The 27833-nt window shown below is 49.4% G+C and overlaps 1 protein-coding gene across 1 annotated transcript in view; it reads right to left on the minus strand.

Annotated features, from left to right (window-relative positions):
- Window positions 1–27833, minus strand: part of pou6f1 (POU class 6 homeobox 1) — an 884787-nt gene that overhangs the window by 475918 nt on the left and 381036 nt on the right. Inside the window, exon 7 of the mRNA XM_072493696.1 lies at window positions 9822–9935. Within this exon, the coding sequence (XP_072349797.1) occupies window positions 9822–9935 (114 nt within the window). The remainder of the gene's footprint in view (window positions 1–9821; window positions 9936–27833) is intronic.

A 27833-nucleotide genomic window follows, 5' to 3' on the forward strand; every position in this document is an offset into this window, starting at 1 on the left:
TATCAATTCGGTTAAGCTCCTTTACAGAGCCCCGATGGCGAGTGTAGTGACGAACCGGCGGAGGTCGGAGTACTTTCGACTGTACCGAGGGACGAGGCAGGGGTGCCCCCTGTCCCCCCTGTTGTTCGCATTGGCGATCGAACCATTGGCCATGTCATTGAGGGAGTCTAATAAATGGAGGGGGGTGGTCCGAGGGGGAGAAGAGCATCGGGTGTCGCTATATGCGGATGACCTGTTGCTGTACGTGGCGGATCCAATGAAGGGGATGGTGGAGGTCATGAAGACTCTAAGGGAGTTTGGGGAGTTTTCGGGCTATAAGCTCAATGTAGGGAAGAGTGAGCTCTTTGTATTACAGGTGGGGGACCAAGAAAGAGGGATAGGGGGCCTACCGCTGAGGAGGGCGGAGGGGAGCTTTCAGTATCTGGGGATCCAGATAGCCAGGAGTTGGGGGACCCTACATAAACTGAATCTGACGAGGTTGGTGGAGCAAATGGAGAAGGATTTCAAAAGATGGGACATGTTACCACTCTCGCTGGCGGGTAGAGTGCAGTCGGTCAAAATGGTGGTCCTTCCGAGGTTTCTGTTTGTGTTTCAGTGCCTTCCCATCGTGATCACTAAGGCCTTTTTTAAGAGAGTATTATGGGGCTTGTGTGGGCGAATAAGACCCCGAGAGTAAGGAGAGGGTTCCTGGAACGCAGTTGGGACCAAGGAGGGTTGGCGCTGCCAAACCTGGGGAGCTACTACTGGGCAGCAAATGTGGCGATGATCCGCAAGTGGGTTATGGAGGGAGAGGGGGCGGCATGGAAGAGGATGGAGATGGCGTCCTGTAAAGGAACGAGCCTGGGGGTGTTGGTGACGGCACCGCTGCCGCTCTCGCCGACAAAGTATACCACGAGCCCGGTGGTGGCGGCAACGCTAAGGATCTGGGGCCAGTGGAGACGGCACAGGGGTGCAATGGGAGCATCGGTGTGGTCCCCGATCAGGGATAACCACCGGTTTGTCCCGGGGAAGATGGACGGGGTTTCCAGAGCTGGCATCGGGCGGGGATTGGATGAATGGGGGACCTGTTCATCGACGGGACGTTTGCGAGCCTAGGGGCACTGGAGGAGAAGTTTGAGTTACCACCCGGGAAATGCCTTTAGATATATGCAGGTGAGGGCTTTTGTGAGGCGACAGGTGAGGGAATTCCCGTTGCTCCCGGCACAAGAAGTTCAAGATAGGGTGATCTCGGGTGCATGGGTCGGGGAGGGCAAGGTGTCGGAAATACACCAGGAGTTGAAAGAAGAGGGGGAAGCGCTGGTAGAAGAGTTGAAGGGTAAATGGGAGGAGGAGCTGGGGGAGGAGATCGAGGAAGGTTTGTGGGCTGATGCCCTAGGTAGGGTTAATTCCTCCTCCTCGTGTGCCAGGCTCAGCCTGATACAATTTAAGGTGGTCCACAGAGCGCACTTGACGGGGGCGAGGTTGAGTAGGTTCTTTGGGGTAGAGGACAGATGTGGAAGGTGCTCAGGGAGCCCGGCGAACCATGTCCATATGTTTTGGTCATGCCCGGCACTGGAGGGGTTCTGGAGAGGAGTGGTAGGAGCAATATCTCAGGTGGTGAAAGTCCGGGTCAAGCCAAGCTGGGGGCTAGCAATATTTGGAGTAGTGGACGAACTGGGAGTGCAGGAGGCGAAAGAGGCCGGCATTCTGGCCTTTGCGTCCCGAGTAGCCCGGCGAAGGATCTTGCTAATGTGGAAGGAGGCGAAGCCCCCCAGCCTGGAGGCCTGGATAAATGATATGGCTGGGTTCATAGAGTTGGAGAGGATTAAGTTCGCCTTGAGAGGGTCTGCGCAGGGGTTCTACAGGTGGTGGCAACCGTTCCTAGACTATCTCGCGGAGCGTTAGAGGAAGGTCAGTCAGCAGCAGCAGCAACCTTGGGTGGGGGGGGGGGATGTCCTGGGAGGGAGGGGGAGAGGGGGGGGTGGGAAGGGGGGACTGCCTGGGAGGGTGGATGAGCAAGAGATAACATGAAGGGTTGGGGAAACTAGCACGTACGGGTGAGGGCCAGTGTACAAAGCTGTGTAAATATACCATTTTGCCATGTATATATCTTGCTCTGCGCAATTTCTCGTTTTTATTTTGTTGCGGGGGGGGGGTTTGTTTGTAAGGGAGAAAAATTGTGTTTAAAAACTTTAATAAATATATATTTTTTAAAAACTTCATTTTTCACTTTTGCACCATCCACTATGAAATGTACACAGTAAAAATAGTTTTTCGTTTCACAAAAAAAAACAACACACGCAAACAAGTATAATAATATAGTCCATTTCTCTTTGTTCTTCTTCCTCCAACGAAAATCCTTCTCGATTGACAGTCTCTTTGAACAAAGTCTCTGCACGATCCATCCATTCCTCTACTCCTCGGCAATTCTCTTTAGAATCAGGTAATTTAGTTCAATCTGACCACAGAGTCCCTTGCAATTCTCCAATACAGGAGCATTGGTGATCTCAGCTTTCAGGCAGTCAAATGCCTGTTGAAAGTCCGCTGTTTCTTCAGCAATTCCATCATTGGAGCAACCACGCTACAAATCTTTTGCACAAATGTTCGATCAAAGCCATTCACGCTAAGAAATCACATTATTTCCCTTCGTCTTGAGGGTATCGGAAACTTCGCAAGGAAAGTGATTCGGGCCACTCCAAATTCACTTTCGGCTAGGTTCATCACCAAACCCGCCAGCTGAAGTCGATCGAAGAACTCCATACGATGTTTTAAATGTTCTTTCCATGTCTGGAAGTTGTAAATAAAAGCAGATTGTCCCAATTTCTCAATGAAATCCTTCAAACGCGGGATATGATAAGAGTCCATTCTTGTAACTGCATTCACCTTTCGATAGTCCACACACAACCGTTGGGTACCGTCTGGTTTAGGTACCATCACTATGGGTGAGCTCCATTGGCTGCAACCCACTTCAATTATGCCATTCTTCAGCATACTCTCAATCTCTATGTTAACCTGTGCAAATTTTAAAGGATTAAGTCTATATGGCTGTTGTTTGAGAGGAACAGCATTTCCCACATCTACGTCATATTAGTACTTCCTAATTTATCTCGACAAACTTAACCATGTGATATCCCAATTTATCCCACTTTTTAAGAACATCCTCATTTTCCAATTTAATTTGAGGTATGTCAAATTCACAGTCATCTGGATTTGGTTCGTCACTTTGAGGTAGAATCATTAAAACCTCCTTTTTCTCTCCTTCCCTTTCAAAGTACCTTTTGAGCATATTCACATGACACACTCGGTGAGTCTTCCTTCTATCTGGTGTTTTTACCACATAATTCACCTCACTTAATTTCCTTTCAATCTGATACGGTCCACAAAACCTAGCTTTTAAAGGCTCCCCTACTACTGGTAACAACACTAAAACTTTATCCCCACTGGCAAAACTACGAACTTTGGAATTCTTGTCCGCTACCCGTTTCATCACATTTTGTGCAACTTTTAAATGTTGTCTTGCCAATTCACCTGCTCTATTTAATCGTTCCCTAAAATTTGACACGTAATCCAATGTGTAATTTCCGATTTCTCACCCACCAATTTTTCCTTAATCAATTTAAGTGGTCCTCTTACCTCATGACCAAAAATTAGTTCAAAAGGACTAAATTTGGTAGACTCATTAGGTGCATCCCTAATTGCAAACAATACGAATGGGATTCATTTATCCCAATCCTCTGGATAATCTTGACAATACGCCCTCAACATTGTCTTTAATGTCTGATGCCACCTTTCTAACGCTCCCTGCGATTCTGGATGGTACGCAGTTGATTTAAATTGTTTTATCCCGAATCTATCCATAACTTCTTTGAATAACTTTGAAGTAAAATTCGATCCTTGATCCGATTGAATTTCTGTGGGTAGTCCATATCTAGTAAAGAAATTAAGTAACTCCTCCACAATCTTTTTAGCTGTAATATTACATACTGGAATGGCCTCTGGAAACCCAGTAGACACATCCATTATAGTCAAAAGATATTGATTTCCACTTTTTGTTTTAGGAAGCGGTACTACACCATCAATTAGGACCCTTGTAAAAGGTTCCTCAAATGCTGGAATGGGTATTAAGGGCGCTGGTTTTGTCAATGCTTGAGGTTTCCCTATCACTTGACATGTGTGACAAGATTGACAAAATTTAACTGCATTGTTATGTACTCCAGGCCAATAAAAATGTTTCTGGATTTTAGCTTGAGTTTTCCTTATTCCCAAATGACCTCCCACTGGTACCTCATGTGCAACTCGCAACACCTCCTTTCTATACCCGACCGGCAATACTACTTGATGAACGTCTGCCCACTTTTCATCTGCCTGCATGTGCACAGGTCTCCATTTTCTGATCAAGGCGTCACTTTTACGGTAATAACACTGGTGTACTCTTAGATTCCTCTTCCGTGTATGCTTTCTGATATATCTGTTTTATTTCTACATCTTTCTGTTGTAACTCCGCCAATTTTCCTGAACTAAAAATATCCGCCTCATCCTCCACCTGTTCTTGTTCTTTTTCAACCATCTGATCGAAAACGTTTCTGATAATTGCACTTCAACTTCATCTTCACTCTTTGATTTCTCCTCTTGTCTTAACCTGTGACTTTGCGACCTTGTTACGACACAATCCGGAAAAATCCCAGGGTATTCGTCCTTCAACCCTTCAGTTGTCTGATTTTCCACTGGCTTATCAACCACAGTAGGCATCACTCCCACCTGCGATCCAGCTATATCATTATCCAAGATAAACTGTATTCCTGGACAAGATAGTTTATCTATTACTCCTACTCCCACTTCACCACTCTTCACTGGACTTTCCAACCTTACCTTATATAATGGAACGCTACTCCTCTCACCCTGAATTCCACATATCACCACCTTTTCTGGGAACATTCTTCCCAAACTACATAATTCCTCATCTCTTACCATTTAAGATTGACTAGCCCCTGTATCTCTTAAAATTGTGACTTCGTAACCTGCTCCTCCTGATACACATGAGTAAACTTTACTCACATAAGTAAATTCAAAGACATCTGGCACCTTCTTAACAATTACTTCTTGAACAGGCTGTACAATCATTTGCACTTCCTTCGCTTCACTTGGGCTTTCCTTTACCACTCTAACAAACCCCACTGTCTGATCCTGTTTTACCACATCAGCTTTCCCTGTGCTTTTCTTCAACCACCAACACTGTGACTTTACATGGCCTAGTTTATTACAGTGAAAACATCTGAAACTTTTCATTTCTTTTCCACCCTCCTCGATTTATTTTTTAATCTGAGGTACACTCTCCTTATTGTCTCCCATCAGATCACCTTTACCTTTACCACTTGAGTATTTCTCATGGCCCCAGTTTCTATCCCTCACCAGCTGTAACCGCAGAGTGCAGGGGGCAGAGTGCGGGGGGCAGAGTGCGGATGGGCAGAGTGCGGGGGGGCAGAGTGCGGGGGGGCAGAGTGCGGGGGGGGCAGAGTGCGGGGGGGCAGAGTGCGGGGGGGGCAGAGTGCGGGGGGGGCAGAGTGCGGGGGGGCAGAGTGCGGGGGGGCAGAGTGCGGGGGGGCAGAGTGCGGGGGGGCAGAGTGCGGGGGGGCAGAGTGCGGGGGGGCAGAGTGCGGGGGGGCAGAGTGCGGGGGGGCAGAGTGCGGGGGGGCAGAGTGCGGGGGGGCAGAGTGCGGAGGGCAGAGTGCGGAGGGCAGAGTGCGGAGGGCAGAGTGCGGAGGGCAGAGTGCGGAGGGCAGAGTGCGGCAGCAGAGTGCGGGGGGGCAGAGTGCGGGGGGGCAGAGTGCGGGGGGCAGAGTGCGGGGGGCAGAGTGCGGGGGGCAGAGTGCGGGGGGCAGAGTGCGGGGGGCAGAGTGCGGGGGGCAGAGTGCGGGGGGCAGAGTGCGGGGGGCAGAGTGCGGGGGGCAGAGTGCGGGGGGCAGAGTGCGGGGGGCAGAGTGCGGGGGGCAGAGTGCGGGGGGCAGAGTGCGGGGGGCAGAGTGCGGGGGGCAGAGTGCGGGGGGCAGAGTGCGGGGGGCAGAGTGCGGGGGGCAGAGTGCGGGGGCAGAGTGCGGGGGCAGAGTGCGGGGGCAGAGTGCGGGGGCAGAGTGCGGGGGGCAGAGTGCGGGGGGCAGAGTGCGGGGGGCAGAGTGCGGGGGGCAGAGTGCGGGGGGCAGAGTGCGGGGGGCAGAGTGCGGGGGCAGAGTGCGGGGGCAGAGTGCGGGGGCAGAGTGCGGGGGCAGAGTGCGGGGGCAGAGTGCGGGGGCAGAGTGCGGGGGGCACAGTGCGGGGGGCACAATGCGGGGGGCACAATGCGGGGGGCACAGTGCGGGGGGCAGAGTGCGGGGGGCAGAGTGCGGGGGGCAGAGTGCGGGGGGCAGAGTGCGGGGGGCAGAGTGCGGGGGGCAGAGTGCGGGGGGCAGAGTGCGGGGGGCAGAGTGCGGGGGGCAGAGTGCGGGAGGCAGAGTGCGGGGGGCAGAGTGCGGGGGGCAGAGTGCGGGGGGCAGAGTGCGGGGGGCAGAGTGCGGGGGGCAGAGTGCGGGGGGCAGAGTGCGGGGGGCAGAGTGCCGGGGGCAGAGTGCGGGGGGGCAGAGTGCGGTGGGGCAGAGTGCGGGGGGCAGAGTGCGGGGGGCAGAGTGCGGGGAAGCAGAGTGCGGGGAAGCAGAGTGCGGGGGGGCAGAGTGCGGGGGGGCAGAGTGCGGGGGGGCAGAGTGCGGGGGGGCAGAGTGCGGGGGGGCAGAGTGCGGGGGGCAGAGTGCGGGGGGCAGAGTGCGGGGGGCAGAGTGCGGGGGGCAGAGTGCGGGGGGCAGAGTGCGGGGGGCAGAGTGCGGGGGGGCAGAGTGCGGGCGGGGGGCAGAGTGCGGGGGGGCAGAGTGCGGGGGGGCAGAGTGCGGGGGGGCAGAGTGCGGGGGGGCAGAGTGCGGGGGGCACAGTGCGGGGGGCACAGTGCGGGGGGCACAGTGCGGGGGGCACAGTGCGGGGGGCAGAGTGCGGGGGGCAGAGTGCGGGGGGCAGAGTGCGGGGGGCAGAGTGCGGGGGGCAGAGTGCGGGGGGCAGAGTGCGGGGGGCAGAGTGCGGGGGGCAGAGTGCGGGGGGCAGAGTGCGGGGGGCAGAGTGCGGGGGGCAGAGTGCGGGGGGCAGAGTGCGGGGGGGCAGAGTGCGGGGGGGCAGAGTGCGGGGGGGCAGAGTGCGGGGGGGCAGAGTGCGGGGGGGCAGAGTGCGGGGGGGCAGAGTGCGGGGGGGCAGAGTGCGGGGGGGCAGACTGCGGGGGGGCAGACTGCGGGGGGGCAGAGTGCGGGGGGGCAGAGTGCGGGGGGGCAGAGTGCGGGGGGCAGAGTGCGGGGGGCAGAGTGCGGGGGGCAGAGTGCGGGGGGCAGAGTGCGGGGGGCAGAGTGCGGGGGGCAGAGTGCGGGGGGCAGAGTGCGGGGGGCAGAGTGCGGGGGGCAGAGTGCGGGGGGCAGAGTGCGGGGGGCAGAGTGCGGGGGGGCAGAGTGCGGGGGGGCAGAGTGCGGGGGGGCAGAGTGCGGGGGGGCAGAGTGCGGGGGGGCAGAGTGCGGGGGGGCAGAGTGCGGGGGGGCAGAGTGCGGGGGGGCAGAGTGCGGGGGGGCAGAGTGCGGGGGGGCAGAGTGCGGGGGGGCAGAGTGCGGGGGGGCAGAGTGCGGGGGGGCAGAGTGCGGGGGGGCAGAGTGCGGGGGGGCAGAGTGCGGGGGGGCAGAGTGCGGGGGGGCAGAGTGCGGGGGGGCAGAGTGCGGGGGGGCAGAGTGCGGGGGGGCAGAGTGCGGGGGGGCAGAGTGCGGGGGGGCAGAGTGCGGGGGGGCAGAGTGCGGGGGGGCAGAGTGCGGGGCGGCAGAGTGCGGGGCGGCAGAGTGCGGGGGGGCAGAGTGCGGGGGGGCAGAGTGCGGGGGGGCAGAGTGCGGGGGGGCAGAGTGCGGGGGGGCAGAGTGCGGGGGGGCAGAGTGCGGGGGGGCAGAGTGCGGGGGGGCAGAGTGCGGGGGGGCAGAGTGCGGGGGGGCAGAGTGCGGGGGGGCAGAGTGCGGGGGGGCAGAGTGCGGGGGGGCAGAGTGCGGGGGGGCAGAGTGCGGGGGGGCAGAGTGCGGGGGGGCAGAGTGCGGGGGGGCAGTGTGGGGGGGGGCAGTGTGGGGGGGGGGGGCAGAGTGTGGGGGGGCAGAGTGCGGGGGGCAGAGTGCGGGGGGCAGAGTGCGGGGGGCAGAGTGCGTGGGGCAGAGTGCGGGGGGCAGAGTGCGGGGGGCAGAGTGCGGGGGGCAGACTGCGGGGGGCAGAGTGCGGGGGGCAGAGTGCGGGGGGCAGAGTGCGGGGGGCAGAGTGCGGGGGGCAGAGTGCGGGGGGGCAGACTCTGTGCCAGAGACCCGCACTCTGCCCCCCGCACTCTGCCCCCCAAGCCTCTTGAGATAAATGACAACATTGCATTTGATTTCTTAATTACGGACTCAACCTGCAAGTTTACCTTTCGAGAATCCTGGACTAGGACTCCCAAGTCCCTTTGCACTTCAGCATTATGAATTTTGTCACCGTTTAGAAAATAGTCCATGCCTCTATTCTTTTTTCCAAAGTGCAAGACCTCGCACTTGCCCACGTTGAATTTCATCAGCCATTTCTTGGACCACTCTCCTAAACTGTCTAAATCTTTCTGCAGCCTCCCCACCTCCTCCATACTACCTGCCCCTCCACCTATCTTTGTATCATCGGCAAACTTAGCCAGAATGCCCCCAGTCCCGTCATCTAGATCGTTAATATATAAAGAGAACAGCTGTGGCCCCAACACTGAACCCTGCGGGACACCACTCATCACCGGTTACCATTCCGAAAAAGAACCTTTTATCCCAACTCTCTGCCTCCTGCCTGACAGCCAATCGTCAATCCCTGTTAGTACCTTGCCTCGAATACCATGGGCCCTTATTTTACTCAGCAGTCTCCCGTGAGGCACCTTATCAAAGGCCTTTTGGAAGTCAAGATAGATAACATCCATTGGCTCTCCTTGGTCTAACCTATTTGTTATCTCTTCAAAGAATTCTAACAGGTTTGTCAGGCACGACCTCCCCTTACTAAATCCATGCTGACTTGTCCTAATCCGACCCTGCACTTCCAAGAATTTAGAAATCTCATCCTTAACAATGGATTCTAGAATCTTGCCAACAACCGAGGTTCGGCTAATTGGCCTATAATTTTACATCTTTTTCCTTGTTCCCTTCTTGAACAGGGGGGTTACAACAGCGATTTTCCAATCCTCTGGGACTTTCCCTGACTCCAGTGACTTTTGAAAGATCATAACTAACGCCTCCACTATTTCTTCAGCTATCTCCTTTACAACTCTAGGATGTAGCCCATCTGGGCCCGGAGATTTATCAATTTTTAGACCTCTTAGTTTCTCTTGCACTTTCTCCTTTGTGATGGCTACCATATTCAACTCTGCCCCCTGACTCTCCGGAATTGGTGGGATATTACTCATGTCTTCTACTGTGAAGACTGACGCAAAGTACTTATTTAGTTCCTCAGCTATTTCCTTGTCTCCCATCACTAGATTACCAGCGTCATTTTGGAGCGGCCCAATGTCTACTTTTGTCTCCCGTTTATATGCATATAAATAAAACAGCTATTTGTCATGCTTCGGTTTTTATGTGGTCTCAATCTCTCAACAGGTTGTGCAGTTTCCCGAACATGGGTGACTTTTACTGCTCGTAATATGTACTGAGATTTAATACAAAAGTTAGTCAGAACATTAAGTTATGTTTAACTTTCCTATGCAATAAATGAATGTTTATTACGACGCAAATTTAACAAGTTCAGACCTGGAATCCACTTACCTGTCCTTGTGCATTAGTTATGATCTGACTTGTAATTCCCTGGAAGCTGGGCACCGCATTTGCAATAACTGGAGTAGCTGTCAGAGAGCCCACAAGCGAAGTTTGACTACTAAGCTATAAGGGAGGAAAAAGTTATAAGATAACCAATTGTCCTAATATGACAAACAGTGATAATACCAGCAGTAGAATTAAAATACACAGGATATGTGCAAAGTTTCAGAGCAATCAACTTCAAATTCTTAATTTATCCGGTCCCCTTTCAGGGGTTTGCTGTCGATTCTCAGCACATAGAATCATAAGAAGACTTTGTAATAAGCCACTTGCTACCAGGGGCCTCATTTAGTCGCAATATGCAAGTCAGACCTTAGCACAAGGGGACTGCAGCATCTCATATTATGCAAAATGAACTCATGGTGAACATCAGATTAATTGAAGTAAATGTGCATTTATAATGTTCTTAATTCTGTGCTTTTGACTGCCGTAAGAATCCTGTGGAGGTCGAAAGAGAAAGATTTCTTGCTGATTGCCTGCTGCATAAGTCCTGCCTTGGTCACTTATTGCTCTGTTACAGATGCTTAATGTTCTTTCTCACCGCAGCCTGGATTGTTGCTGTTCCTCACAAGCCTCCGCGGGTAACATGCAACAAACTTGAATTATTCTCTCGATTCCCTCCAGAACCGACAATGAGACACCCTTCGAGTGGTTCACACATTGCAGTTGCCATTTTTCTGCCATGCGAATTAGTGCCATTGCACATCTAACAGCCAAAGTTGAAAAAATATATCTTTTGACGGGATGTGGGCGTCGCTGGTTAGGCCAGCATTTACTGCCCATCCCCAATTGCCGCTTGAGAAGGTGGTGAGCTGCCTTCTTGAACGGCTACAGTCCATGAGGTGTAGGTACACCCATTGTGCTGTGAGGGAGGGAGTACAAGGTACAGTGACTGAGGGGAGCTCAGCGAATAGGCCCAGTAATACTAAAAATAATAAAACAGGAAGTAAAAACATTCATGGTAAGCGACGCGGCAGGTTGTTACGTGAAGATATGGGTTCAACGGCAAGGAAAATTAGGAGAAAAGTTAAGAGGAAATATAACTTAGCAGAGGTTACTGATCGAGGTGTTAAGATTCAAAACAGGTAAAAAAGCCTACATAAGTGTACTTTACCTGAATGCTCGTAGTATTCGGAATAAGGTAAATGAGTTGATGGCGCAAATCACCGTGAATGACTATGATTTAGTGGCCATTACTGAAACGTGGTTAAAGGATGGTCACGACTGGGAGTTAAATATCGGAGGGTATCAAACTATTCGGAAGGACAGAGTGGATGGTAAGGGAGGTGGTGTAGCTCTGTCATTTAAGGATGACATCCGGGCAATAGTAAGGGATGACATCGGTGCTATGGAGGATAAGGTTGAATCCATTTGGGTGGAAATCAGAATAGTAAGGCAAAAAAGTCACTGATAGGAGTAATCTATCAGCCACCAAATAGTAACATTATGGTGGGGCAGGCAATAAACAAAGAAATAACTGATGCATGTAGAAATGGTACAGCAGTTACCATGGGGGATTTTAATCTACATGTCGATTGGTTTAACCAGGTAGGTCAAGGCAGCCTTGAGGAGGAGTTTATAGAATGTATCCGCGATAGTTTCCTAGAACAGTACGTAATGGAACCTACGAGGGAACAAGCGGTCCTAGATCTGGTCCTGTGCAATGAGACAGGATTGATTCAGGATCTCATAGTTAGGGATCCTTTCGGAAGGAGCGATCACAATATGGTGGAATTTAAAATACAGATGGCGGGTGAGAAGGTAAAATCAAACACTAGTGTTTTGTGCTTAAACAAAGGAGATTACAATGGGTTGAGAGAAGAACTTGCTAAGGTAGACTGGGAGCAAAGACTTTATGGTGAAGCAGTTTAGGAACAGTGGAGAACCTTCCAAGCGATTTTTCACAGTGCTCAGCAAAGGTTTATACCAACAAAAAGGAAGGACGGTAGAAAGAGGGAAAATCGACCATGGATATTTAAGGAAATAAGGGAGAGTATCAAATTGAAGGAAAAAGCATACAAAGTGGCAAAGATTAGTAGAACAAAGAACAAAGAAAATTACAGCACAGGAACAGGCCCTTCGGCCCTCCCAGCCTGCGCCGATTCAGATCCTTTATCTAAACCTGTCGCCTATTTTCCAAGGATCTACTTCCCTCTGTTCCCCGCCCGTTCATATATCTGTCTTAAATGATGCTATCGTGCCCGCCTCTACCACCTCCGCTGGCAAAGCGTTCCAGGCACCCACCACCCTCTGCGTAAAAAACTTTCCACGCACATTTCCCTTAAACTTTCCCCCTCTCACCTTGAAATCGTGGCCCCTTGTAATTGACACCCCCACTCTTGGAAAAAGCTTGTTGCTAGTGGGAGACTAGAGGACTGGGAAATCTTTAGGGGGCAACAGAAAGCTACTAAAAAAGCTATAAAGAAGAGTAAGATAGATTATGAGAGTAACCTTGCTCAGAATATAAAAACGGATAGTAAACGTGTCTACAAATATATAAAACAAAAAAGAGTGTCTGAGGTACATATTGGTCCTTTAGAGGATGAGAAGGGAGATTTAATAATGGGAGATGAGGAAATGGCTGAGGAACTGAACAGGTTATTTGGGTCGGTCTTCACAGTGGAAGACACAAATTACATGCCAGTGACTGATGGAAATGAGGCTATGGCAGGTGAGGACCTTGAGAGGATTGTTATCACTAAGGAGGTGGTGATGGGCAAGCTAATGGGACTAAAGGTAGACAAGTCTCCTGGCCCTGATGGAATGCATCCCAGAGTGCTAAAAGAGATGGCTAGGGAAATTGCAAATGCACTAGTGATAATTTACCAAAATTCACTAGACTCTGGGGTGGTCCCGGCGGATTGGAAATTAGCAAACGTGACACCACTGTTTAAAAAAGGAGGTAGGCAGAAAGCGGGGAATTATAAACCAGTGAGCTTAACTTCAGTAGTAGGGAAGATGCTGGAATCTATCATCAAGGAAGAAATAGCGAGGCATCTGGATGGAAATTGTCCCATTGGGCAGACGCAGCATGGGTTCATAAAGGGCAGGTCGTGCCTAACTAATTTAGTGGAATTTTGTGAGGACATTACCAGTGCGGTAGATAATGTGGAGCCAATGGATGTGGTATATCTGGATTTCCAGAAAGTCTTTGACAAGGTGGCACAGAAAAGGTTGCTGCATAAGATAAAGATGCAGGGCATTAAGGGGAAAGTAGTAGCATGGATAGAGGATTGGTTAATTAATAGAAAGCAAAGACTGAGGATTAATCGGTGTTTCTCTGGTTGGTAATCAGTAGCTAGTGGTGTCCCTCAGGGATCAGTATTGGGCCCACAATTGTTCACAATTTACATAGGTGATTTGGAGTTGGGGACCAAGGGCAATGTGTCCAAGTTTGCAGACGACACTAAGGTGAGTGGTAAAGCAAAAAGTGCAGAGGGTACTGGAAGTCTGCAGAGGGATTTGGATAGGTTAAGTGAATGGGCTAGGGTCTGGCAGATGGAATACAATGCTGACAAATGTGAGGTTGTCCATTTTGGTAGGAATAACAGCAAAATGGATTATTATTTAAATGATAAAATATTAAAACATGCTGCTGTGCAGAGAGACCTGGGTGTGCTAGTGCATGAGTCGTAAAAAGTTGGTTTACAGGTGCAACAGGTGATTAAGAAGGCAAATGGAATTTTGTCCTTCATTGCTAGAGGGATGGAGTTTAAGACTAGGGAGGTTATGCTGCAATTGTATAAGGTGTTAGTGAGGCCACACCTGGAGTATTGTGTTCAGTTTTGGTCTCCTTACTTGAGAAAGGATGTACTGGCACTGGTGGGTGTGCAGAGGAGATTCACTCGGTTAATCCCAGAGCTGAAGGGGTTGGATTACGAGGAGAGGTTGAGTAGACTGGGACTGTACTCATTGGAATTTGGAACGATGAGGGGGGGATCTTGTAGAAACATATAAAATTATGAAGGGAATAGATAGGATAGATGCAGGCAGGTTGTTTCCACTGGCGGGTGAAAGCAGAACTAGGGGGCATAGCCTCAAAATAAGGGGAAGTAGATTTAGGACTGAGTTTACGAGGAACTTCTTCACCCAAAGGGTTGTGAATCTATGGAATTCCTTGCCTCGTGAAGCAGTAGAGGCTCCTTCATTAAATGTTTTTAAGATCAAGATAGATAGTTTTTTGAAGAATAAAGGGATTAAGGGTTATGGTGTTCGGGCCGGAAAGTGGAGCTGAGTCCACAAAAGATCAGCCATGATCTCATTGAATGGTGGAGCAGGCTCGAGGGGCCAGATGGCGTACTCCTGCTCCTAGTTCTTATGTTCTAACACCACTAGTCACAGCCCTCCAATCAGAAAAGCACCCTTCCATTGCTACTCTCTGCCTTCTATGGCCTAGCCAGTTCTGTATCCATCTTGCCAGCGCACCCCTGATCCCGTGTGACTTCACCTTTTGTACCAGTCTGCCATGAGGGGCCTTGTCAAAGGCCTTACTGAAGTCCATATAGATAACATCCACTGCCCTTCCTGCATCAATCATCTTTGTGACCTCCTCGAAAAACTCTATCAAGTTAGTGAGACATGGCAGACTGAGGACATCCGGTGAGGGCATTCCATCATCGTTACATAGCTTCTGTGAGCATTACTCCCATCTGCCTGATAGCAGGGTTAGGATGGCTTCATGAATCATGCCTGTCAAATTTATTGGAATGAGGTGGGAACATACATGGAAACATACATAGAAAATAGAAGCTGGAGGAGGTCATTCGGCCCTTCGAGCCCGCTCCACTATTCATAATGATCATGGCTGATCATCAGGTTCAATACCCTGATCCCGCCTTCCCCCCTACATCCCTGGATTCCTTTAGCCCCAAGAGCTGTATCAAATTTTTTCTGGAAATTACACAACGTTTTGGCCTCAACTACTTTCTGTGGTAGTGAATCCCACAGATTCACCGCTCTCTGGGTGAAGAAATTTCTCCTCACCTCAGTCCTAAAAGGTTTACTCCTTATCCTCAAACTATGAGCCCTAGTTCTGGACTCCCCCACCATCAGGAACATTCTTTCTGAATCTGCCCTGTCTAATCCTGTTAGAATTTTGTAAATTTCTGTGAGATCCCCTTTCACTCTTCTAAACTCCAATGAAAATAATCCCAAATGATTTAGTCTCTCCTCATATGACAGTCCCGTCATCCCAGGAATGAGCCTGGTAAACCTTCGCTGCACTCCCTCCATAGCAAGAACATTCTTCCTCAGATAAGGCCTCAATAACGCCCTATACATTTGCAGTAAAACATCCCTATTCCAATACTCAAATCGTCTCGCTATGAAGGCCAATATACCATTTGCCTTCTTCACTGCCTGCTGTACCTGCGCGCTTACTTTCAGCGACTGATGCACGAGGACACCAAGGTCTCGCTGAGTATCCGCCTCTCTTAATTTACACCCATCCAAATAATAATCTGCCTTCCTATTTTTGCTACCGAAGTGGATAACCCCACATTTATCCACATTATACTGCATCTGCCACTGCCATGCATCTGCTCACTCACTAAGCCTGTCCAAATACCGCTGAAGCATCTCTGCATCCTCCTGTTATGGGGAGTCATTTTCAGAACCCCAAAGTGTATCATGGAGTTCAACCAACCTCTCCCTTTAATGCTATTTTTGCTTTTCCGAGCACACGGCTTGTTCCCTGGGGGTGGGATTACAATTGTGGACACGTGGGTTTTTAAACACAAAACAATGTTTATTCTATGAACTCAACTTAACCTTTTAAATAAACATTGGGTCACTTAACACCCCTTACTTCAAAGATAACCCCGAAAATAACACAACACTAAATAATCCTTCAGTTATTCCTTTCAACACCCCAGAGACTTAACACCTTCAAACTGAAACACATCAGGTGAAAGGCATTACTTTTATGAGTTTAAATCACCCAAATGATCCGGAGATAGTCTTTCATGGCAGAGATCACAGCAGATCCAGCTCACTGCAAAACACAGACACACACCCAGCTCTTTTCCTCAAAACTGAAACTTCAAAGTGGCTGAACTGAGCTCAGCTCCACCCACTCTCTGACATCACTGTTTTCTTAAAGGTACATTGCTTAAACATCCATTTCTTAAAGGTACTCTCACATGACACCTCCCCCCAAGAAAAAAAAAGAAACCATCAACTTCAAGATGGTTTCATTTTTCACTTTTGCACCATCCACGAAGAAATGCACACAGTAAATACACATTTTCATTCAAAGAAAACAACACACTCAAACAGGTATAATAATATAGTCCATTTTTCTTTGTTCTTCTTCCTCCAACCGAAAACCTTCCCGATTGATCACATTCGTGACAAAGCATCGGCTATCACATTTTCCCGTCCTGCCACATGTATTAATTTTAAATGAAATGGCTGTAACAATAAACTCCAGCGAAACAGCCTCGCATTGTCGTTCCGGAATCGCTCCAAAAACATCAAAGGATTATGAACAGTATGTATAATGGTGTCAGATGGATTGCTGGTCACATAAATGTGAAAATGTTGCAAAGCCAGCAACAAACTCAAAGTCTCCTTCTCAATCGTCGAATGCTTTTTCTGGTGAGAATTCAATTTCTTTGAAAAATAACCAACAGGCCGCTCTAGTCCTTCGTCGTCGTCTTGTAGAAGCACTGCACCTACGCCCACATCACTCGCATCAACAGCCACTTTGAATGGTTTGGTATAATTGGGGATGAGTAACACAGGAGCAGTGGTTAACACAGCCTTCAGGCCGTCAAATGCCCGTTGACACTCCGCTGTCCACTGGAATTTGTTACGCTTCTTGAGCAAGTCCGTCAGTGGAGCGACCACACTGCTAAAATTTGGTACAAATTTCCGGTAAAATCCACTCATACCAAGAAATCGCATTATTTCCCGTTGTGTCGAAGGTGTCGGAAACTCTGCAAGGAAAGTGATTCGGGCTTCTCCAAATTCACGTTCGGCTAGGTTCATCACCAAACCCGCCGCCTGAAGTCGATCGAAGAACTCCATACGATATTTTAAATGTTCTTTCCATGTCTGGAAGTTGAAAATAAAAGCAGATTGTCCCACTTTCGCAATGCAATCCTTCAAACGCGGGATAGGATAAGAGTCCGTTCTTGTAACTGCATTCACCATTCGATAGTCCACACACAACCGTTGGGTACCGTCTGATTTAGGTACCATCACTATGGGTGAGCTCCATTGGCTGCAACCCACTTCAATTATGTCATTTTTAAGCATACTCTCAATCTCTATGTTAACCTGTGCCAATTTTAAAGGATTAAGTCTATATGGATGTTGTTTGATAGGAACAGCATTTCCCACATCTACATCATGTATAGCCATTTTAGGACTTCCCAATTTATCTCTACAAACTTGCCCATGTGATATTAATAACTCTTTCAGGTCAGTTCGTTTTTCCTCTGGAAGGTAACTTAACAATTCATCCCAATTTTTAAGAACATCCTCATTTTCCAATTTAATTTGAGGTATGTCAAATTCACAGTCATCTGGATTTGGTTCGTCACTTTGAGGTAGAATCATTAAAACCTCCTTTTTCTCTCCTTCCCTTTCAAAGTACCTTTTAAGCATATTCACATGACACACTCGGTGAGTCTTCCTTCTATCTGGTGTTTTTACCACATAATTCACCTCACTTAATTTCCTTTCAATCTGTTACGGTCCTCAACAGGTCCTCAAGGGTCATAATCTCCGGATTACTGCCCGAGCCACGTGCAAATTGGCATAGGGAGACAAAAATAAGGGAAGTTAACACGTGGCTGAAAGAGTGGTGTGGGAAAGAGGGGTTCCTTTTCATGGGACAATGGCATCAGTTTTGGGACAGGGGGGACCTATACCGTTGGGATAGTCTCCACCTCAACCGAGCTGGCACCAGTGTTCTGGCGAAAAGAGTAAATAGGGTGGTCAATAGGACTTTAAATAGAGATTGGGGGGGAAGGGAAAGTCAGGGAACCAAGAGGTGAAGTAATCAGTGGGAAGCGTAGCTGCTTAGGAATACAAAAAAGCACAAAAGGACAGATCTCAGGAGGTTACGATAGTCCCCATCCCACAAAATATGACACAGTGTATGGAAAGGCTCAGTAAACCAAGGTCCACCACACTAAGAAAACAAAAAGGGACGGTCAATAGAGAATTAAAGGTGCTATATTTAAATGCGCGCAGTGTACGGAACAAGGTAGATGAGCTTGTGGCCCAGATTGTGACTGGCAGGCATGATGTGGTAGGCATCACAGAGACGTGGTTGCAGGTGGTTCAGGACTGGCATTTAAACATCCAGGGATTCACAACCTATCGAAAAGACAGAGAGGTGGGCAGAGGGGGCGGGGTTGCCTTGTTCATTAGGAATGAAATTAAATCAATAGCACTAAACGACATAGGGTCAGATGATGTGGAGTCTGTGTGGGTAGAGTTGAGGAACCACAAAGGCAAAAAAACCATAATGGGAGTTATGTACAGGCCTCCTAACAGTGGCCAGGACCAGGGGCACAAAATGCACCACAAAATAGAAAGTGCATGTCAGAAAGGCAAGGTCACAGTGATCATGGGGGACTTCAATATGCAGGTGGACTGGGTAAATAATGCTGCCAGTGGACCCAAGGAAAGGGAATTAATTCAATGTTTCCAGGAGGGCTTTTTGGAACAGCTTGTGATGGAGCCCATGAGGGAACAGGCCATTCTGGACTTAGTGTTATGTAATGAGCCAGACTTGATTAAAGATCTTAAAGTAAGGGAGCACTTAGGAGGCAGTGATCATAATATGGTAGAATTCAATCTGCAATTTGAAAGGAAGAAGGTAGAATCAGATGTAAAGGTGTTACAGTTAAATAAAGGTAACTACAGGGGCATGAGGGAGGAAATGAAGAAAATCGACTGGGAGCAGAGCCTAGTGGGAAAGATAGTGGAACAGCAATGGCAGGAGTTTCAGGGAGTAATTGAGAACACAGTACAGAGGTTAATCCCAAAGAAAAGAAAGGTTATCAGAGGGGGGGGGGGGGGGGGATTAGGCAGCCATGGCTGACAAAGGAAGTTAGGGAATGCATCAAAGCAAAAGAGACAGCCTACAATGTGGGAAGTCAGAAGATTGGGAAGGCTACAAAAACAAACAGAGGATAACAAAGAGAGAGATAAGGAAAGAGAGGATCAAATATGAAGGTAGGCTAGCTAGTAACATTAGGAATGATAGTAAAAGTTTATTTAAATACATTAAAAACAAACGGGAGGCAAAAGTTGACATTGGGCCGCTCCAAAATGACGCTGGTAATCTAGTGATGGGAGACAAGGAAATATCTGAGGAACCAAATAAGTACTTTGCGTCAGTCTTCACAGTAGAAGACATGAGTAATATCCCAACAATTCAGGAGAGTCAGGGGGCAGAGTTGAATATGGTAGCCATCACAAAGGAGAAAGTGCTAGAGGTCTAAAAATTGATAAATCTCCGGGCCCAGATGGGCTACATCCTCGAGTTCTAAAGGAGATAGCTGTAGAAATAGTGGAGGCGCTAGTTATGATCTTTCAAAAGTCACTGGAGTCAGGGAAAGTCCCAGAGGATTGGAAAATCGCTGTTGTAACCCCCCTGTTCAAGAAGGGAACAAGGAAAAAGATGGAAAATTATAGGCCAATTAGCCGAACCTCGGTTGTTGGCAAGATTCTAGAATCCATTGTTAAGGATGAGATTTCTAAATTCTTGGAAGTGCAGGGTCGGATTAGGACAAGTCAGCATGGATTTAGTAAGGGGAGGTCGTGCCTGACAAACCTGCTAGAGTTCTTTGAAGAGATAACAAATAGGTTAGGCCAAGGAGAGCCAATGGATGTTATCTATCTTGACTTCCAAAAGGCCTTTTTTTGTAAGGGTCACGAAGAATCCAGCACGAGTTTTAAGGATACAAAGTAATAAAATGTATTTACTATAACATATATACATAACAGTAGCAGTAACTTCCCTTGCTACATACTCCTTCCTGCTGGTTCCTGAACTGGCCAGCTTTATTTATACTAGGAGTTTACTAGTGGTTTCTCCGCCCCCCTCATTGGGGAAGCTCGTACTGCCACAGGATTGTGGGATAGTCATTAGTCCCCAGCCAATGGTAAGTAGGCAGATTATAACATCCCTCCCCCCCAAAATCCAAGAAATCCACCGAAGACCCTGGCGAAGGAGGGCGTCGGACTCGTTTCGCCACAGGCCGGACACCATTTGCACGCGGCGCTGGATCAGGTGGCGTGTAACGAGACGGAGACCGGCGTTTCCGTGATGAACGGCGCAACGGTTGTACATCCACGGCCCGTGGACCCGAGTATTCCCCCTCTGAGGCATCCTGTGTCTCCATCTCGGAGTCAGAGTCTGCTGCCTCCGTCAGGTCAGCGTGTCTATCTCCATTCGGACCCGTAATGGCCTGCGCAGGCTTCGAGTGAGGCACCAATGGAAGATTGTGAGGACTACCTTCCCTTGTCTCTGGTCTCTGCGGCTGTTGAAATGAGCTCCGGGGGCGGGGAATCCTTTGAGGGGATGGTCTTCTGGACCGAACGTGGTCTACATGTTTTCGCTGGAGACAACCCTGGGCTTGCACTTGGTAAGATATAGGGCCCGTTTGGCGAAAGATTACACCAGGAACCCATTGGCACCACCAGCAAAATTCCGAACGAACACTGGGTCACCGGGCGCAAACTGCCGAATCGGCTGATGCCGAGAAAATCCCTGTCCCTGCCGTTCTTGTGTGCGGCGTACTTTTGCGCCAATGTCCGGGAAAACCATACTAAGGCGGGTGCGAAGTCTCCGGCCCATTAGGAGTTCTGCGGGAGCTACCCCAGTCACTGCATGGGGGGTGGTCCTGTACATAAACAAAAAGCGAGCCAGTCTCGTGCCCATTGATCCGGAAGACTGCTTCTTTAGGCCTCATAGATCATAGAATTTACAGTGCAGAAGGAGGCCATTCGGCCCATCGAGTCTGCACCGGCTCTTGGAAAGAGCACCCTACCCAAGGTCGACACCTCCACCCTCTCCCCATAACCCCACCCAACACTAAGGGCAATTTTGGACACTAAGGGCAATTTATCACGGCCAATCCACCTAACCTGCACATCTTTGGACTGTGGGAGGAAACCGGAGCACCCGGAGGAAACCCACGCACACACGGGGAGGATGTGCAGACTCCGCACAGACAGTGACCCAAGCCGGAATCGAACCTGGGACCCTGGAGCTGTTAAGCAATTGTGCTATCCACAATGCTACCGTGCTGCCCCACAATGCTACCGTGCTGCCCCATTTGAATGTCTGCACTGCGCGCTCTGCCAACCCATTTGAAGCCGGGTGGTAAGGGGCAGTGCGGATATGGCGGATGCCGTTCATCTTCGTGAACCTCGCAAACTCCTCACTCGTGACTGGAGTGCCGTTATCCGTGACCAGCACCTCGGGGAGGCCATGCGTACTAAACGACAAACGCATCTTTTCAATTGTTGCGCAGGACGTTGTCCCCTGCAACTTATGCACCTCTAGCCATTTGGACTGGGTGTCAATTAGTAGAAGGAACATGGATCCTTGAAAAGGGCCTGCGAAATCTGCATGCAAGCGTGCCCAAGGCCGCCCTGGCCATTCCCAGTGATGTAGGGGCGCGGCCGACGGAAGCTTCTGATGCTCCTGGCAAATGGAGCAGTTTTGGGCCACCTTCTCAATGTCGGTGTCGAGGCCTGGCCACCAGACATAACTCCGGGCCAACATTTTCATTTTGGTCACGCCTGGGTGCCCATTGTGCAAGTCTGGTAGTATCAGCTCCTGGCCTTTTTCCGGGACAATCACACACGTCCCCCACAAGAGGATGCCGTCTTCCACGCTGAATTCTGACAGCTTGGCGGAAAATGCCCGCAACTCGCCTGGGAGCTGTCTATGCTGCCCACCATACAGGACTATGTGCCGAACCTTTGACAGGACTGGCTCCGTCTGGGTCCACTCACGGATCTGTGATGCCGTGACAGGCAAGGTGTCCATAAAATTTAGGGTTGCAACCACCTCACCGGTCGTGGGGGTCGACATGGGGCCGGTCGATAAAGGCAATCGGCTCAGTGCGTCGGCATTTGCGATCTGCATACCTGGTTTGTACTCCAGAGAATACTCGTATGCAGCAAGCAACAAAGCCCAGCGCTGGATCCGTGCAGAAGCAATGGGCGGTATTGGCTTATCCTCTCTGAAAAGTCCCAGCAGGGGCTTATGATCAGACACGAGAGTGAAATGGCGGCCGTACACGTACTGGTGGAAGCTTTTTACCGCAAAAACCACTGCCAGGCCCTCCTTCTCGATCTGCGCGTACTTTTTCTCCGCTGCAGTCAATGTGCGGGAGGCGAAAGCTATCGGTCGTTCGGCCCCGTTCTCCATCTTGTGGGACAGGACGGCCCCAATACCATACGGGGATGCATCACATGTTACGAGCAAAGGCTTTCCAGGATCATAGTGGGTTAGTAACCCAGACAACGACAATTGCTGCTTTACCCGCCGGAAAGCGGTTTCTTGCGGCTGACCCCAAACCCAGGTGTGATTTTTCTTTAGCAGAAGGTGCAAAGGGGCCAGCGTAGTTGGCAGATTGGGGAGGAACTTCCCTTAATAGTTTACGAGACCGAGAAAAGGACGAAGATGAGAAGTGTCAGTCGGGGCGGGGGCATGTTGAATTGCACGCACCTTCTCTGCGACGGGGTGCAGACCTTCGCGGTCCACCCGATAACCTAGGTAGACTACTTCTTTTGCCTGAAATACACACTTTGTGCGATGTAAACGGACTCCAGCCTCCGAAAGGCATCCAAGGACAGCCTCCAGATTTTCCAAATGTTCTTGCTCCGACATCCCTGTAATCAAAACGTCATCTAGGTAGACAGCCACACGTGGTAAACCTCTCAAAATGCCCTCCATAACACGTTGAAAAATTGCGCAGGCAGAGGATACTCCAAAGGGCAACCGTGTATATTCATACAGGCCCCGGTGTGTATTAATCGTTACATATGGTCGGGAGGCAGGGTCCAGCTCCAACTGCAGGTAGGCGTGACTCATATCTAATTTTGTGAACGAGAGTCCACCTGCAAGTTTCGCGTAGAGATCCTCTATGCGAGGCATTGGATATCGGTCGAGTCGGGAAACCGTATTCACTGTAAGTTTATAGTCGCCACACAAGCGAACTGTGGCATCTGGCTTCATTACAGGTACAATTGGTGCTGCCCAGTCAGCAAAACGGACGGGCCTGATAATACCCAAACTCTCCAAACGAGTGAGCTCCCCTTCTACCTTCTCGAGCAAGGCGTAAGGCACTGGGCGTGCCCGGAAATAGCGCGGCGTGGCTCCTGGTTCAACTTGGATACGGGCTACGGCCCCTTTTATTTTCCCCAAACCAGGCTGGAATACATCTGGGTATCGTCCTAGCACCTCAGTCAACCCTTCAGAAACTGTTTGGAGGATGTGCTGCCATTGCAACCGCAAATGGCGCAACCAGTCCCGACCCAACAGGCTGGGCCCATGGCCGCGCACCACGATAAGTGGGAAACGCCCCTCCTGGCGTCCATAGACAACAGGGGACATTGTAGTTCCTGCAATGTCCAGTGGTTCCCCCGTGTAGGTGGCCAACCTGGCCTGTGAGTCGGTTAATGTAAGGGTCTGTATACCCTGCTTGATGCGGTCGAATGTCCTCTGGGCGATCACGGAGACCGCTGCACCAGTATCCAACTCCATCTCAAGCGGGTGGCCATTGACCGGTACTGTCACCTTAATGGGGGCCACACGGGGAGCTGCCACACAATGCTGCTGCAGGCAGTCGTCGTCCGTCTCCACGTCCTCAGGAGTAGTCGCCGCAGGTTCATCCACATGGAAGGTACGGCCCCTGGGCTGGTCCCAGTTACGGCCCCTGGGCGGGTCCCAGTTTCTGTCGGAACGACGGCGCCTCTGGCGCCCCCAGGACCGCCGTCCGCGACGGGGTCGGCGCCTACAAGTCTGACACGGACATGGCTCCTCATGCATTGGCTCTGGAGAAGGCTCTCTTCGGGGAGGAATGTCCGACGGCCACTGGCGTCGGTCCGGACGTTGCCTCGCCCAAGGTACCGCAGGAGTGCGGGGGGACGCTTTCGGACGGAAGGGGTTGCGCTCCAAGGCATGCACTTCCATTCCCTGTAGCTCCTGTACTCCTCGCTCTGCGCTCTCTCGGGACAATACTATTCGAATGGCCTGTTGAAAAGTCAATGTTGGCTCCGCTAACAACTTTCTCTGGGTGGCCGCATTGTTAATACCGCAAACCAAACGGTCGCGTAACATTTCTGACAAGGTCTCACCATAGTCACAGTACTCCGCAATCCTGCGTAGCCTGGATAGAAAATCGGCAAGTGATTCTCCAGGGTTCCTCTCAGCGGTATTAAACCGGTAACGCTGGACTATCGTGGACGGGGTTGGGTTAAAATGTTGCCCCACTATTTTCACAAGTTCATCAAACGTTTTGGTGTCCGGCGCAGCTGGGTACGTAAGGCTCCTAATCACCCCAAACGTATGCGGCCCGCAGGCGGTGAGCAATATGACCACCTGGCGCTCGTTTTCGGTGATATTGTTTGCCCGGAAATAGTAACGCATCCGTTGTGTGTACTGGTTCCAGCTTTCCAGCGCAGCATCAAAAACATCCAAACGTCCGTACAGAGGCATGGTATAATAGAAAACAACTTCCAACCTGTATCCAACAAAAATCCAGGGAGGTGGCTTCAGCAGTGTAGCCAGATATTCACTTTAACCTTCGTCGCCAGTTTTGTAAGGGTCACGAAGAATCCAGCACGAGTTTTAAGGATACAAAGTAATAACATTTATTTACTATAACATATATACATAACAGTAGCAGTAACTTCCCTTGCGACATACTCCTTCCTGCTGGTTCCTGAACTGGCCAGCTTTATTTATACTAGCAGTTTACTATTGGTTTCTCCGCCCCCCTTATTGGGGAAGCTCATACTCCCACAGGATTGTGGGATAGTCATTAGTCCCCAGCCAATGGTAAGTAGGCAGGTTATAACACCTTTGATCAGTTGCCTCACGGGAGACTGCTGAGTAAAATAAGAGCCCATGGTATTCGAGGCAAGGTGCTAACATGGATTGACGATTGGCTGTCAGGCAGAAGGCAGAGAGTTGGGATAAAAGGTTCTTTTTCGGAATGGCAACCGGTGACGAGTGGTGTCCCGCAGGGTTCAGTGTTGGGGCCACAGCTGTTCTCTTTATATATTAACGATCTAGATGACGGGACTGGGGGCATTCTGGCTAAGTTTTCCGATGATACAAAGAATGGTGGAGGGGCAGGTAGTATGGAGGAGGTGGGGAGGCTGCGGCAAGATTTAGACAGTTTAGGAGAGTGGTCCAAGAAATGGCTGATGAAATTCAACGTGGGCAAGTGCGAGGTCTTGCACTTTGGAAAAAAGAATAGAGGCATGGACTATTTTCTAAACGGTGACAAAATTCATAATGCTGAAGTGCAAAGGGACTTGGGAGTCCTAGTCCAGGATTCTCTAAAGGTAAACTTGCAGGTTGAGTCTGTAATTAATAAAACAAATGCAATGTTGTCATTTATCTCAAGAGGCTTGGAATATAAAAGCAGGGATGTACTTCTGAAGCTTTATAAAGCATTAGTTAGGCCCCATTTAGAATACTGTGAGCAATTTTGGGCCCCACACCTCAGGAAGGACATACTGGCACTGGAGCGGGTCCAGCGGAGATTCACACGGATGATCCCAGGAATGGTAGGCCTAACATACGATAAACGTCTGAGGATCCTGGGATTATATTCATTGGAGTTTAGGAGGTTGAGGGGAGGTCTAATAGAAACTTACAAGATAATGAATGGCTTAGATAGGGTGGACGTAGGGAAGTTGTTTCCATTAGCCGGGGAGACTAGGACCCGGGGGCACAGCCTTAGAATAAAAGGGAGTCACTTTAGAACAGAGATGAGGAGAAATTTCTTCAGCCAGAGAGTGGTGGGTCTGTGGAATTCATTGCCACAGAGGGCGGTGGAGGCCGGGACTTTGAGTGTCTTTAAGACAGGAGTTGATAAATTCTTGATTTCTCGAGCAATTAAGGGCTATGGAGAGAGGGCGGGTAAATGGAGTTGAAATCAGCCATGATTGAATGGTGGAGTGGACTCGATGGGCCGAATGGCCTTACTTCCGCTCCTATGTCTTATGGTCTTATGGTCCACAAAACCTACCTTTTAAAGGCTCACCTACCACTGGTAACAACACTAAAACTTTATCCCCACTGACAAAACTACGAACTTTGGATTTCTTGTCCGCTACACATTTCATCACATTTTGTGCAACTTTTAAATGTTGTCGAGCCAATTCACCTGCTCTATTTAATCGTTCCCTAAAATTTGACACGTAATCCAATAGTGTAATTTCCGATTTCCCACCCACCAATTTTTCCTTAATCAATTTAAGTGGTCCTCTTACCTCATGACCAAAAATTAGTTCAAAAGGACTAAATTTGGTAGACTCATTAGGTGCATCCCTAATTGCAAACAATACGAATGGAATTCCTTTATCCCAATCCTCTGGATAATCTTGATAATATGCCCTCAACATTGTCTTTAATGTCTGATGCCACCTTTCTAATGCTCCCTGCGATTCTGGATGGTACGCAGTTGATTTAAATTGTTTTATTCTTAAGTTATCCATAACTTCTTTGAATAACTTTGAAGTAATATTTGATCCTTGATCGGATTGTATTTCTGTGGGTAGTCCATATCTAGTAAAGAATTTAAGTAACTGCTCCACAATCTTTTTAGCTGTAATATTACGTACTGGAATGGCCTCTGGAAACCTAGAAGACACATCCATTATAGTCAAAAGATATTGATTCCCACTTTTTGTTTTAGGAAGCGGTCATACACAATCCATTATGACCCTCGTAAAAGGTTCGTCAAATGCTGGAATGGGTATTAAGGGTGCTGCTTTTATCACTGCTTGAGGTTTCCCTATCACTTGACATGTGTGACATGATTGACAAAATTTAACTACATCTTTATGTAGTCCAGGCCAATAAAAATGTTTCTGGATTTTAGCTTGAGTTTTCCTTATTCCCAAATGACCTCCCACTGGTATCTCATGTGCAACTCGCAACACCTCCTTTCTATACCCTACCAGCAATACTACTTGATGAACTTCTGCCCACTTTTCATCCGCCTGCATATGTACAGGTCACCATTTTCTCATCAAGACATCACTTTTACGGTAATAACACTCTGGTATACGCTCAGATTCCTCTTCCATATATCCTTTCTGAGATATACGTTTTATTTCTACATCTTTCTGTTGTAACTCTGCCAATTTTCCTGAACTAAAAATAACCGCCTCATCCTCCACCTGTTCTTGGTCTTTTTCAACCATCTGATCAAAAATCGTTTCTGATAATTGCACTTCAACTTCATCTTCACTCTTTGATTCCTCCTCTTGTCTTAACCTGTGACTTTGCGATCTTGTTACTACACAATCCGGAAAAATCGCAGGATATTCGTCCTTCAACACTTCAGTTGTCTGATTTTCCACTGGCTTACCAACCACAGTAGGCATCACTCCCACCTGCGATCCAGCTATATCGTTACCCAAGATAAACTGTATTCCTGGACAAGATAGTTTATCTATTACTCCTACTACCACTTCACCACTCTTCAATGGACTTTCCAACCTTACCTTATATAATGGAACGCGACTCCTCTCACCCTGAATTCCACATATCACAACCTTTTCTGGCAACATTCTTCCCAAACTACATAATTCCTCATCACTTACCATTAAAGATTGACTCGTGCCTGTATCTATTAAAATTGTGATTTCTTTACCTGCTCCTCCTGATACACATGAGTAAATTCTTTACAGACATCTGGCACCTTCTTAACAATTACTTCTTGAACAGGCTGTACAATCGTTTGC

Source organism: Scyliorhinus torazame, chromosome X (genome assembly GCF_047496885.1).
Source record: "Scyliorhinus torazame isolate Kashiwa2021f chromosome X, sScyTor2.1, whole genome shotgun sequence".
Taxonomy (NCBI): Eukaryota; Metazoa; Chordata; class Chondrichthyes; order Carcharhiniformes; family Scyliorhinidae; genus Scyliorhinus; species Scyliorhinus torazame.